Source organism: Pocillopora damicornis, chromosome 5 (assembly GCF_964200805.1).
Source record: "Pocillopora damicornis chromosome 5, jaPocDami1.2, whole genome shotgun sequence".
Taxonomy (NCBI): domain Eukaryota; kingdom Metazoa; phylum Cnidaria; class Anthozoa; order Scleractinia; family Pocilloporidae; genus Pocillopora; species Pocillopora damicornis.
Window position 1 is genome coordinate 20,643,556 of NC_142674.1, and position 12,993 is coordinate 20,656,548.

At 40.2% G+C, this 12,993-nt stretch overlaps 1 protein-coding gene, 1 non-coding gene and 1 pseudogene across 2 annotated transcripts; 1 reads left to right on the plus strand and 2 right to left on the minus strand.

Annotated features, from left to right (window-relative positions):
• The first annotated feature begins 1,804 nt into the window (after positions 1-1,804).
• Positions 1,805-5,883, plus strand: LOC113678958 (uncharacterized; annotated as a pseudogene).
• Positions 5,884-6,018: 135 nt separating this feature from the next.
• Positions 6,019-7,740, minus strand: LOC113678959 (uncharacterized). The gene is made up of 2 exons (XR_016186681.1): positions 7,636-7,740; positions 6,019-7,273 (listed from the first exon to the last, which is right to left on the minus strand). It is a non-coding gene; the product is annotated as an uncharacterized LOC113678959 (transcript).
• A 3,095-nt stretch (positions 7,741-10,835) lies between these two features.
• LOC149045881 (zinc finger MYM-type protein 1-like) lies at positions 10,836-11,705 on the minus strand. The gene has a single exon (XM_089205968.1). It carries the CDS (start codon positions 11,703-11,705, stop codon positions 10,836-10,838), a length of 870 nt encoding a protein of 289 aa, XP_089062094.1.
• Positions 11,706-12,993: the final 1,288 nt, after the last annotated feature.

Here is a 12,993-nt window from a genome sequence, read left to right on the forward strand (position 1 = left end):
ATCTGGATATTTTAGTTATCTGAATGCAGTAATTCCTGAAAGGTTTTTTTTACACGAAAGAAGTGTAGGGAGAAACACTCGACTACGTCTTGTGCTTCTTCTCACTTCTTGAGTGCTCTAGCCGCTTCCTAAGTGCTTTATAACAGAACAGAGCACAGTCAAGGCTTCTCTATTCGTTTTATAATAAAGAATCCGTTAAATTACTCAAGCATTACTTTAAATTTTCAAAACAAACTTTATTTCCAAAGCGAACAACAGTATCGTCAGCATGCTCTATACTCTCATAAAGCACGCTTCAATAAGCCAATCAGAATCCCTGTTAGAATGGTTCAAACAATCTGATTGGCTGTAGAAGACTAAAGCTGTCAAAAGTGTCAAACCATCAAAGTTCACATTCTACGATAGTTTACAAACCAAAATAGTTCGGCAAGTCAAATTTAACGCTTTTGCTTGAAGTTTTAAAGTCTCTAATACAGAATCTTTAAATTTTCAATACAGAATCTTGAAGTGAAATGTTCAGTGAACTTTAGCCGAATTATGGCTCATAAAAACACGTGAGCTCTTTCACATGACAAGGTAGAAAACAAACTGTTCAAGGCGAGTGTTTTTGAATGAACGACAGCCGAATTCACCGGAACATGAAGATCGCTCGGGATGACAGCGCCGCAAAACTCGGCTGTAGTGACTGATGTGACTTTCCGCTCGGAGCAAGCTCTTATTTTTTCACTCGAAGGGCGGCCAATGTAGTTTCTGAGGCTTGCTTTGTTGTGATGACCGGAGATCGCCATCAGGAGCTAGCCGCGATGAACTTCAGCATGATCATATTCGCATAATTTTAACAATTATGCCAGTTTGGTTATATTTTTCATCATTTCTGTTTTTTTCTGATTTGTTTTTGAACACTGAACTTTATATACTATACGAGTGTTGGCTGTGTTTGATTTTTTTTTTACCGTACGTAAGCTTGCAATCTAACTGAGCGTGAAAATCTTTAAAACTCGGAATAGCTCAGCTCTATGCTCTATACTCTCATAGAGCACGCTCCTTCAGCTAATGACAGCGCGCGTTACATCCGAACTTTATTATAAAGTGATTTACGCCAGTTAACGGTGGCGACAAGTAGGCGCACCATGTATATTTTATAGTCGCTATCAAGTAAATTTTGCCGGACTTTGAGTTCGTCTCAAGATAGAACAACACAAATACACAAGGAAATTTTTACATTAACTTTATAACCATCCTTTTGTCTTATAAAAGCTTGAAGCTCAGTAGATTGTGTCATATCGGTCATTGTCAAAACTGTCTTTGTTTTGATGCTACTTTTCGACATGGGAAAAGTATGTCGGACAAAAATATTCACTAAAAAATAACTATTTCGATAACGACATGGGATTAAGTTTAGATGATAAAACAAAGGATTATGTTCACAGAAATACCGTAGGTCTAGTACATTCGTTACATGAGGTCACACAACTCAAGTAATATTCACGGTGAAAATTTGCATATTTGAGCGGTCGAACAAAAAAAATAATTTCTCGAAAACTAAAATAAATTTTTACAAAAAAACTACACCACAATTATTAGAACATATTGGGCTACAAAATATGAAAGTAGGAGGGAAAACAAATTTGGGTGACTTGCCGCTGTTTGTTTGATGCATGCTGACATTAGCTCTTAAATCCTTGACTTTTATGAAGCGCCGCCGAGTCATTAAAATGGTTTTTACGCAATTTTGCTTTGTTTTTACAATAGTGCGCCAGTCCGCTGTATGTTCCCTTCATTCATAGTTAGTAGAGGGGGGACTGGTTAGGAAACCCGGCGAACATCAAAGAGAGATGTCTCTGTTTACGAATTTCACTATCACGTGACGTTGACCCTGCACAACATTTCAAGATGGCGTCTGTGTAGGAGAGCGATCGATGCGTGAGATTGGAAGTCTATTTATTCTATTTAAAACCGTGTTTTTTGACGCGCTAAGTTTACAGATTCTAGGAAAAGGTTTTCATAATTAGTTATACGCGATGCCGGGTGAAAATTGTGCGGTGTGGGGCTGCGGATCGTGCCGGAGAACGAAAGGTCTTGGTATATTTAAGCTGCCAGCGGCGAAAGATGAGGTTCACAAGAAGTGGAGGGAAGGTTGGCTTGGCGAGATTACGAAAACTCGCGAGAAGAACTTTGAGTTTCAGAAGCTGATAGAAAATGACACAGTCTATACTTGCGAGAAGCACTTCAAACCTGATGAGATAGAAATATGTAAGTAGCAGTTTACGTATAAAAAGCGGCTTAATGTGTGAATTATTGTCTTATGTGTAGTGATTTCCTTGGCAGCGAGCTGTTGTATTTGGAGGTTTTTTCCTGTAGTTTCTATCTGAAAAGTATTTTGTGACTAAAATTTAAAAAATACGTTTCAATTATATTCATATGTTTATCTATATAAATTTAACTTTCATCAACTGTGCACTGTCTTTATTTGACCATGGTGGAGTCCAGCCAGAAAGCTTTCACTACTTTGTGACTTAAAATTTCTCATTTACCAATTATTCTCTTTTATTACTTTTTACTGTAAGTTGTGTGCCTTTTGCCCTTTAAAGTTTAATAAGAAAAAAGATTATCTTTTCAATCTAACTGTGTTTTACTGCATTCCTTGTAACTGATTTCAAGTGTAATTTTGATTATACTTTTCGCTGACTTCTTTCAGTTGAATCTGCAAAAATGACCAAAAAGAAGGTAAAATGTGGAACCATTCCAACTAAAAACATGCCCAAGAAAAGCCACGAGACGCCAAAACCTCGCTCGCGACCATCAAGGGAAATTGTTAAAGAGGTACCTTCTTTGGTGGAGAGCAGAAAATATTATAAGGGACTGCCAGATCTATGTAAAAGAGTAAAGTCATTGAAGACCATTAGTGAGTGGACAGTGGAAGAAGGTAGTGACAGGATCATTTTGAGAAAAAAGAAGGATTGTTTTCAGCTGCCCGAATTTGAAGTCATTATTGATGACAGTCTGGGATTTACCATTTTAGTTTATGGATGGTTCTTACCTGAAGACCATCAATTGTACACACAGAAACTGAGGTCTATGAACAATGTGACAGTGTCTGGTTTATTACGAGAAATTGAATGTCAGCTTATTTGCCCTGGAGTGCAACCCATTGAATTTAGCGGTCAAATAATTCCACATGTAATCCCAAGAACTGTTGACCCCTTGTATTGTGGCGATGAAGGTGGTTTTGACTCTTTCCCTAAGAAACAGTTCTGGCGAACAGCTGATTGTAGTCTACTCTGCAACCCAGCATCTCAGCACTGCGATGCTTGCATCGACTATTCACATGCCAGTGATCTCAAAGTAAAAGCAAAGCAAAGGAGGCTGTCCGAACCAGCACACCTCAAAGCACCTGTGGCAAACACAGCACCTGAAAGACTCAAGCTTACATTGCAGATGCAAAGGCTGAAATGTTCTGAGCTTGAGCACCAGTTGGAGGAAATGAAGCAGGAAATAAAAAATTCTTCAGTCCTGGTTGATCATGAGCTAAGCAATGATCTCACTTCCATAATTGGCGACTGTGCGTCTGGTATGACACCATTCATGAATCTTTTCTGACAGCAACAGAACAAATTATTGAAAAGCAGTGCAACTGGTGTCAGATATCACCCGATGATAATACGTTTTTGTTTGTCACTGGCTGCTAAGTCTCCGTCCTGTTATGAAGAATTGCGAAACAGTAAAGTTCTTGTGCTGCCAATTCAACGGCGACTCCGCGACTACAGAAATGCTATCCGACCACAGAGAGGGTTCCAAGAAGAGGTCATCGAGGAGGTAAAGTCAGAAACACAGTCGTACTTTGATGTGCAGCGATACGTAGTCCTGTTGTTTGATGAAATGAAGATAATGGCAAACCTGGTCTTAGACAAAGTGACTGGAGAACTTATTGGTTTTACTGACCTGGGTGACCCAGACTTAAATTATGGGTCACTAGAAAAAGTCAATGAGCTTGCCACACATGCCTTAGCATTCCTGGTGCGTGGGGTGTGCACAGAGCTTAAATTCTGCTTGGCTCATTTTGCAACAACAGGAGTCACTGCAGCTCAGTTAATGCCTCTTTTCTGGGAAGCAGTTGGCATTCTTGAGACAACCTGCAATCTTTGGGTCATTGGGGCCACTTCTGATGGGGCATCACCAAACCAACGATTCTACCGCCTTCACAAGCCACTGGATGGAAGCGCAGACACGGATGTGTGCTATCGCACAGTTAATCCGTTCGCACCACATCGGTTTCTGTATTTTTTCTCAGATGCTCCACATTTGGTTATGACCACAAGAAACTGTTTACTGCACTCAGGGTCTGGCACTTGTACCCGTTACATGTGGAACGATGGGAATTACATTTTGTAGCAGCATATATCGCAACTGTTCTACCAGGACATTGACAATGGGTTGAAACTTGTACCAGAAGCTCACATATGACCACATCCATCTCACTTCCTATTCAGTCATGCGGGTAAACCTTGCTGCACAAGTGCTCAGTGCATCAGTGGCTGCAGTGCTGAAGAAATTTTGGCCTCCTGAGGCAGTGGAAACTGCTAAACTCTGTGAAAAAATGGACGCCTTTTTTGATTGTCTCAACGTGCGCAGCACTACGGAGCATCAAAGGAAGCGTAAGCCATTCCTTGCACCATACAGATCTGGTAATGACGAGAGGTATGTCTGATGTCATATCTAATGATATTGTACCCTGCCATACATTTTTTCATTGTATCATTTCGGAGACTTAATAAAAGTATTGCACTAATCCCCCTTCGGATGAGCATTTATTAATTCACATTAGCTACATGGTGTACACGTATTACTATTACAACAAAATAATGTGAGGTGAAAATATGATTTGGTCACTTTTAAAACTTGCATTAGCATAGAGTGTTAAAGTGAGAGAAAAAATGCCACAGAGGGCTATAGGTATAAGTCAGACTTTTTAAACAGATTTCAACAGAAGCAATTTACTCACCCTTTAGATTATTCCTAAAATTAATACTATTACAGTGAGGACACTAACCATGAACATTTGACTTTTTTTGCACATATTTCTTGTTTGATTATCCAATGAGCCTCTTCATTCAGACAAATGTATTGATGTTTTTAGTGGTTAAGAAACAATTATCCTTGTGGTAGATTTAAGGTGTGCTGATTGGATAATCATAAAAAGTGTAATCTGTTATTGTTAATCGATTTGGCTTAGTCTGCTTCTAGTGTTAAAAAATAATGAAAATAAACTGGTGTAGCAAGCAGTTTTGGTTCATAATTGACTTAACAAGCCTACTAAGTAAATATTTGTGACAGGGAAAATTGCTTGTCATACCCAGTTGCGAAAGGCGTAAATTTGCCCCTTTTTAGCGGGAGCGTCCTTTAGTAAAACTTGTGAGAAACTTTCATCACTATTCTTTTTTTAATGCTAGGTTCCAGTTCCTCATCAACTTCCTGGAGTATCTAAGGCTGTGGAAAGAAAGTACCGAGACCAGACCAGGGAACTTCACCCAGAACGCAAGAAACCGTATGTTCCTGTCCTGGCAGACACACGAGGGCATCAAGATGACGGCTCATTCAGCTATTGAGGCCACCAAGTTTCTTCTCCAGGAAGGTACAGAGTTCGTGCTCACTGAACGGTTTTGTCAAGGCCCACTGGAAGAATACTTTGGCAATCAGCGTAAACTCAGGAGGCGTAGTGGCAATCCTGACATCCATGCATTTGGGTACAATGCCAACACCCTCAGAATTCAGAGAACAGTCTCCTGTCAAAGTGGAAACACCCGAGGCCGGAAAGACAAACGCAGAGCATGGGAACAAATCACTGATGAGCCCTTGCCATGCCGGAAAAAACCAAAACTTTGACTGTGCTTCAACCTTTGGATTACTTTAGTTGTAGTATTGGCATTTGATTGCAAAACAAACTCCTTCATACAAAAAGGGGCAATTGACAGACCTATATTAAATATTTCAATTAGCAATGAATGTGGACCATAAATAGCATTTCTTGTGAAGTTTTATGATCATCGCAGGCATAGAAAATTTTACACTTTTTTTCTTAAGCAAAGAAGGGCAAAACCAACCTGTAAAATATCCAGCAAAATGAAACAGCAGTTTGGGTTGAAAGTTACAATGAAGTTATTAATATTGCTTAAATTATCAACTGATATGTACAATAACCTAATATATCATCATGAAAATAACAGTAAACATTCCTCATGAATTATTCTAGTTTTGCCTCTCTTGAGTTTGCTGGTCACAACTTCTTTGGATTTCTTTCCGAAGAGCCTTGCTTTTAGCTTGCTTTGCTTTAATTTTGAAGTCTTGTATAATATCCTTGGCTAAAGAGAATGAGCGAACCCTGATGTACAAATTTACAATACTGTACAGGACATCTTTACTGACATTTTTAGTGGGAACTAGTTCAGCATTGAGACCATGGTTTGGTAGTTTCCAACCACATCATTATCTGTTAATGACTTCTGAGCTATCCCAGTTATGTCCACAATTTGCATACTACTAGCAGATTTTAAAGTTGACTGTCTGAAATAATGTTCAGACCTGGTAAAGATCTTTTGCGCAGGCTCTGTTATGGACCAGAGACCACCGCGGCTCAGTGTGGAAACCAGCTTTTGGGAATCACAGCCCTCCTCCAATTTTCCAGCCTTGAGTATAGCCATTGCCTGCTGACTTTCACTTGAAGACATCTTTGCACACTTTTTGTGAAGATTGTGCAATACGTATCCTCCCAAATACTGCAACCCGGCTGTCTCTTTGTCTGATAAGACTGTTTTAGATGGAAGGACGCTGTTGTCAGGAGATGACTTTGCATGATTGCCATGTGCTACCATGTTGTCGGCCACTTTAATTGCTAGCAATGTAGCTGCATTTCTGGATAACCCTCTAAAAAAGGTTGTAGATTTCAATGGAACCTGAGAATAATATTTTCCATAAAACTTTTTAGTGTCTCCATTTTTCAAGTATCCATCATACAGTGTTTTAAACACACAAAATCCCTCAGTTTCATTGGGCTGTTTATATTCATAGTGCTTAAATTCCTTCCGCAAATCAACACTGAATACTTTGTTTTCTTTAACTTTTTGCAAGCATCATTCACAATTTCAGCAAGAATGCTCGGTGTCAGAGACACTGGTTGGGGCTGATCACTGTGTTTGGCATTTCTGTGTCTTCGGTATCCTCCACTGGACTTGTATTTTTTACCACGGTCATTACATATAATTTCCGTCGATTGAACCTACAATGGCACAGGAAAACAATAAATAAGGATAGGCTACTGTAAAGTGTTTAGATAAAACAGCATTGCCTGATGTGAAATATCACGAGTTCGTTTGGATATTAAGACATTCATTACAAACAACGCTGTAATAACTAAGCTTCGCAAAAGCTGTTCATAGACATAGGCTAGCATGAGTTCTTTTAGTCTCTTCCATTGCTAGAACATTTATTTCGAAAGAATCCATGTCTATAGAATTATTAATACGGATAAACAAGACACAAACTCACGAGCGTCCTCACGAGCAACTTATAGCATAAGATTTTACTTTGATGCAGCTGAAAAAGCAGATATTTTTGTAATTCCATTCTCAGATCGCTTACTAAGCTTTCAAACTGTCCATGTAAGTCTTCGTCTTCTTCCAGGATCTCAATGATAGCATCGAAGTCTTCTCCAAAGACTTAAAGATCGCTCCTTCGGTCCGCCATCTTGTTTTGCCGTGTGCAGGGTCAGTGTCACGTGACGGGTCGGTTCAACATCTGAGAGGTCGCTACATTCCACTACGTTTCGTGTTTTTCCCCATATTACTTTCGCACCATAGTCGCTCCCGAAGTACTTTACGACAAAACAGAGCTTCGAGGCTTCTTTACTTGTTAAAAAGTCTTTAACTTGATAGTAAAGGGAGGCGATTTACACTTAACACTGACCGATTGATAATTTTGATATTATTGTTATTTAAAATATTTGGCGTTGGCTAAGTTTCGTTTATTCGCATATTTGAACCATCATGCTGTATTGATATTCTCAAAAAAGAACTGCCGTAATTTTCTTTGAATTAAAACATCAGAAGATAAAATAAAAAATTTTCCGTGTTTGTTATTGGTTTTTGATTGGTTCGTTCTTCTTGAAAACCAATAAACAGACGTCAAACTCCGTGCACGAAGCGTCTGACAAGAACGCTATAAAGTGATTGATGTCTGCAGCCCAGAATAGGACTTAATTAAACAATATATATATATATATTGCCTTAATTAACTCTTGCATAGGTTAGATGAGGCCAGATGGTTGAATACACACTCTATATGAACACAGTTAAATTTTCCATCCTTAAAACCTTTCAAAACATTCTTGGCTTGCCGAAGAAAGCAATTGTCCTAGACAGCCATTTAGAAGAAATTCCATGGAAACGCGGGTCTGGGTTCTCGGCTGGTTCCTCAGCATTCTCACGATGGTTCTAAATAGATTTGTCATCTTCCTCGTCTGCAGTAAACGTCACTTTCGCACCAAAACCAACGCATTTGTCGTGTCTTTTGCAGTGGCTGATCTTGGTGTTGGGATGATTGCCGTTCCTTCATACTTTTTCTGCAGCCTTGCAACCGAATGCCCTCAAGGCTCAAATGAGGAATTAATTATGACATTTTTAAATTTGTTCACTCTTTACGCCTCTGGAACAAACTTGGTTAGTTTAGTACTAGAACGTTATATTGCTATTGTGAAACCTTTGAAATACTTGACTTTTATGAAGCGCCGTCGAGTCATTCGAATGGTTCTAACATCTTGGGGAATTCCTTTTCTTTTCTCTCTTACTTTAGTGTCGATTAAACATAGTGCAATCGATCGTGCCACGGCTATAAGCGGCTACTTATATTTGCTTTTTGAGGTAATCTTGTGCGTTATTCTAATCTTTTTTCTTGCATCCATGTTTCCTGTTGTTTACCATCTGAACTCTAGAGACCGCAATTTAGCTAAGCAATTGCGGTTTAATCAACTGTTCGTTAGAGCTAAAACTCACAACACGTCAGCGGTAAAATGGGTGGCTTTGATAACGTGCGTGTTTCTATCGTATTACGGAATAATGATGCGTTGTAGTTTATTAGATATAACTGATAATTCACCATGTAACGATGAGTATTTCAAAATACCTCTACGACTTATTAACTCTGGAATAAACCCTATAGCTTATGCTTTCTTTAAAAAAGATATAAAACGAGAATTTAAAAGCCTTCTGTGCAGAAGGCGTCGTTAATAAACAACAGAATAGTTCCGACGTAAGAACAACAGACTAGTTAAGGACAGCTATTAAAAAGAAATTCAACGGAAACGTGGTTTTGGGTTCTCGGCTGGTTCCTCAGCATTCTCACGATGGTTGTAAATGGATTTGTCATCTTCCTCGTCTGCAGCAAACGTCACTTTCGCACCAAAACCAACGCATTTGCCGTGTCTTTAGCAGTGGCTGATTTTGGTGTTGGGATGCTTGCTGTTCCTTCACGCTTTTTCCGCGGCCATTCAACCGAAAGCACTCCACCCTTAAAAGAAAGATTATTTGTGATAGTTGTAAGGGTGTTCATTATTTACACCTCTGGAACAAACTTGGTCAGTTTAGTACTGGAACGTTATGTTGTTGTGGTGAAACCTTTGAAGTACTTGACTTTAATGAAGCGCCGTCGAGTCATTGAAATGGTTCTAACATCTTGGGAATTCCCATCGGCGTACGGAAATATTTTGTTGGGGGGGCTGAACATAATTTTCCCGAATAAAACTTGTTGGTCACAGATGCACAAGATGATTCTTTCATGACGTCAAGTTTTCTTCGCCATACCTTGAGAGCACGGGCGTTCAAAATAGTGCAAATATTTTCGGTAAATCGAGATCAACATTTCTAAAATACAAAACCAAGAGGTGAGAGATAAAGCGTATTAATTTGAGCTCTAAAAGAAGTATTTTTACTTACTTCGAGACCCAAATATGTCAATAATCCTTTGCATGTCATTCTGCATTGTCTTGTTCGCATATTTTCTTTCATTGTTAATAACGGCGATACTGCTAAGTCTGTCTTGTCTCATTGTGGATCTTAAAAATGTCTTGATGCGGCGAAGGGCGCTGAAAGACCTTTCAGCAGAGCACAAGGTTGCAGGAATTGTGGCCAGGATGGAGGCAACTTTATATAGAACAGGTAAAATGTCACGGAGACCATTTTGATGCATGGTCTTTACCATCACGGCTGCGTTTTTTTTCTGGCATGGGTCCCCGCAGTTGTAGTTTTCAAAGATTGACTTCTCACTTGATAGCATTTCACTATCCACGCCATAGAAATTTGATAAGTTTGGACGTTGTTGATTCTTGGAGAATGGCTGAATACGATTTCGCCCACTGCGCACAAAACCTCCTGGTCATTGCCCTCAAACCTTGATTGAAGTTCACCGACGACTTTGTCAATAGTTGTGTAATAAACTGTGATACGAAAGCGGTCTTTTGCCGTCTGTTGTGAGCTGCCGTTCGCTGCAGCAGGTGTCTCGCCAGTATGGCCCTGAAGTCGGCGTGATTGTCTGGTTCGAGGCACCCTGGCATCTCCCAATGTAAATTTCGTACCCTCGAGTCCTATTCTGATTTTTTGCGCTATAACATTAGCATGTGACCACATCTGAGTGAAGCTCTCTTCATTAAGACAATTGCTCAGTTTCTTAACGACAGCATCTGCAGTCTTTTGGCTGTGATGACTTCCATCTTTTCTCAGTGTAGATATCTACTCAAATTATCAGTGTTGGATAAGATGAGCTTCAAAACCATTAAGCCATAAACAAACTCAAGTCACAAATTGAGTGGAGAAGCGAACTACTTTCGTTGTAGGTCTTGGGACCTTTGATAAAGTGACCAGGGCTTCCATTATCCTCGTCACTTGCTCTGGCACGGCCCTCACCGCCGCCCAGCGACAGGACCATCTAGTGGTACTCAAAGATTTTAATGTAAGCGCAACATGTTCTTCATGAACTTCAATGTCCTTGAATAACGCATGGCGCTTGGTACTCCCGTGTAAGAAATTGTAAAGACTCTGGATAGTACCGACGGCATTACGGAGAGTTTCAATCTCAGTCACGGTGTCCTGAAGAGCCAAATTTAAAAGATGACCATTACAATGTACATATATTCCGAGAGGTGAACATTCCTTCATACGCGTAGCAAGGCCCTTGCGAATCCCACTCATGTTCGCAGTGCCATCGGCAATAATATTTTCCAACCTTAAATCCAGCTTATTTATGGCTGTTTTTGCGAGCTCGTACAGAAATCCCCCTTCCGTAGAAGCAGTTACAAAGAAACCAACGAAATTTTCTTTTGTCTCACCATTGATAGCGTACCTGAGGCACAAGGATACCTCTTCGGTTCTACTGATGTTTGAAGTTTCATCCATGATGATTCCAAAGTAACCACTCTTCCTTACTTCTCTCGTGAATCTCTCAAGCATAAGGTCTGACACTAATGCAAGTAGCTCATTTTGGATGGTGGGTGATGTCCACTGAGCATGCAACTGGAGCTGCACCTGGAGTTTTGACTGCAGCCATGGCAAGTCTTTGCATCGTAAATGGAGTAATTCGAGAAAGTTTCCTCTGTTTATATCTGACACTTCCCAGATATCGTTTCGACTTTCTTCATGGCCTCTAACAGCAATATTTTGCATAGCAGTGAAAATCAAGCACTCGATTATCACTTGTTAATATTTCCTGTTAAATTTGACCTGCTCTTTATGTGCATTGCTTAGTTGCCGCAGAACACTGCTATTCTTTCTTTCCATTGCTTTGAACTGCAGCCACTTAGTCATGCAACTAACATGATTCTCACTTTGGCTGTGTTTTGTTAACTTTGATGGCTTCTTCTAATTCTTGAGAAGAAAAGATGCATCCTTTCCAAACTCTATGCAGGCAAAACATACACACACGTCTTTTTCGACATCGTAACTAAGCCATGGATACTTTTTATACCAGTCAGGCTGGAATCGTCTAGTGAAAGACTCGCTGCTGAACTTGGTGCCCGGATATTCGGGTAAAACAGGTTGTTTCGGTACCATTGTCGTCAACGTAGGCGACGTGGAGAACTCTGGCTCTAATTCAGCAATCCCTCCGAGATCTGATTGAATGCCTTTATCTATCGGGGTGCTGGGCTCGCTAGGTTCCTGGACGTATCTCATTGACGCATCAGGCTTAAGTGAATCTTGGTCGATTGATTCAGGATCTGGCTGGATATTTGCAACAGATTCGTATGTTGATGAAAAAATACGTTGTTCACCCTCTGCACTACATCCAACAAGCGGTACCTCTTGTGTCTGACCTGGAGATTCGACTGCTTAGTGAAGAAACCACTTAATTTCAGCTGTGACGATTCTACCAGACACTTCACTTTTCGGCCGCTGTGAACAATTCGGGAATGAGCTTCTACATAGTCGGAGTCGAATTCTTTCTCGCATTCTTCACATTTCACACGGTATCGATATGATCTTTTACGAGACTTCGACAAAGACATACTTCAATCCACCAGTTTACACGCATATGCACTCAAGAAGTGACATAAATCAACATGGCCGTCAACTCATACGCACTTCCAGTCCCAGCGCGGTCTTCATTATCACTCCCAGTCCCTCGGTGGAACTCAAAGTTCTAACTCCGAGTAATAACAGCCATCCCGTGAAGTAGTGCAGAGGTCACTTAGAGGATTAGGCGAGTTGCGGGATGAAAACAAATAAATCAAGATATTAAATAATAAAATATTTTTTACTGTGTCTTTGCCCGAACGGTATATCAGTTCTGCCCAAATAATATTAATTTTTTTTCCAACAGGGGGGGGCTGCAGCTCCCCCAGCCCCCCCGCCCCGTACGCTGATGCACGCGTCTTGCATGGCGTTTAAAACGAATATGGAAAACGAGCTCTTAGCCTCAAATGACACGGAACAACCTGTAGGTAACAGCACAAAT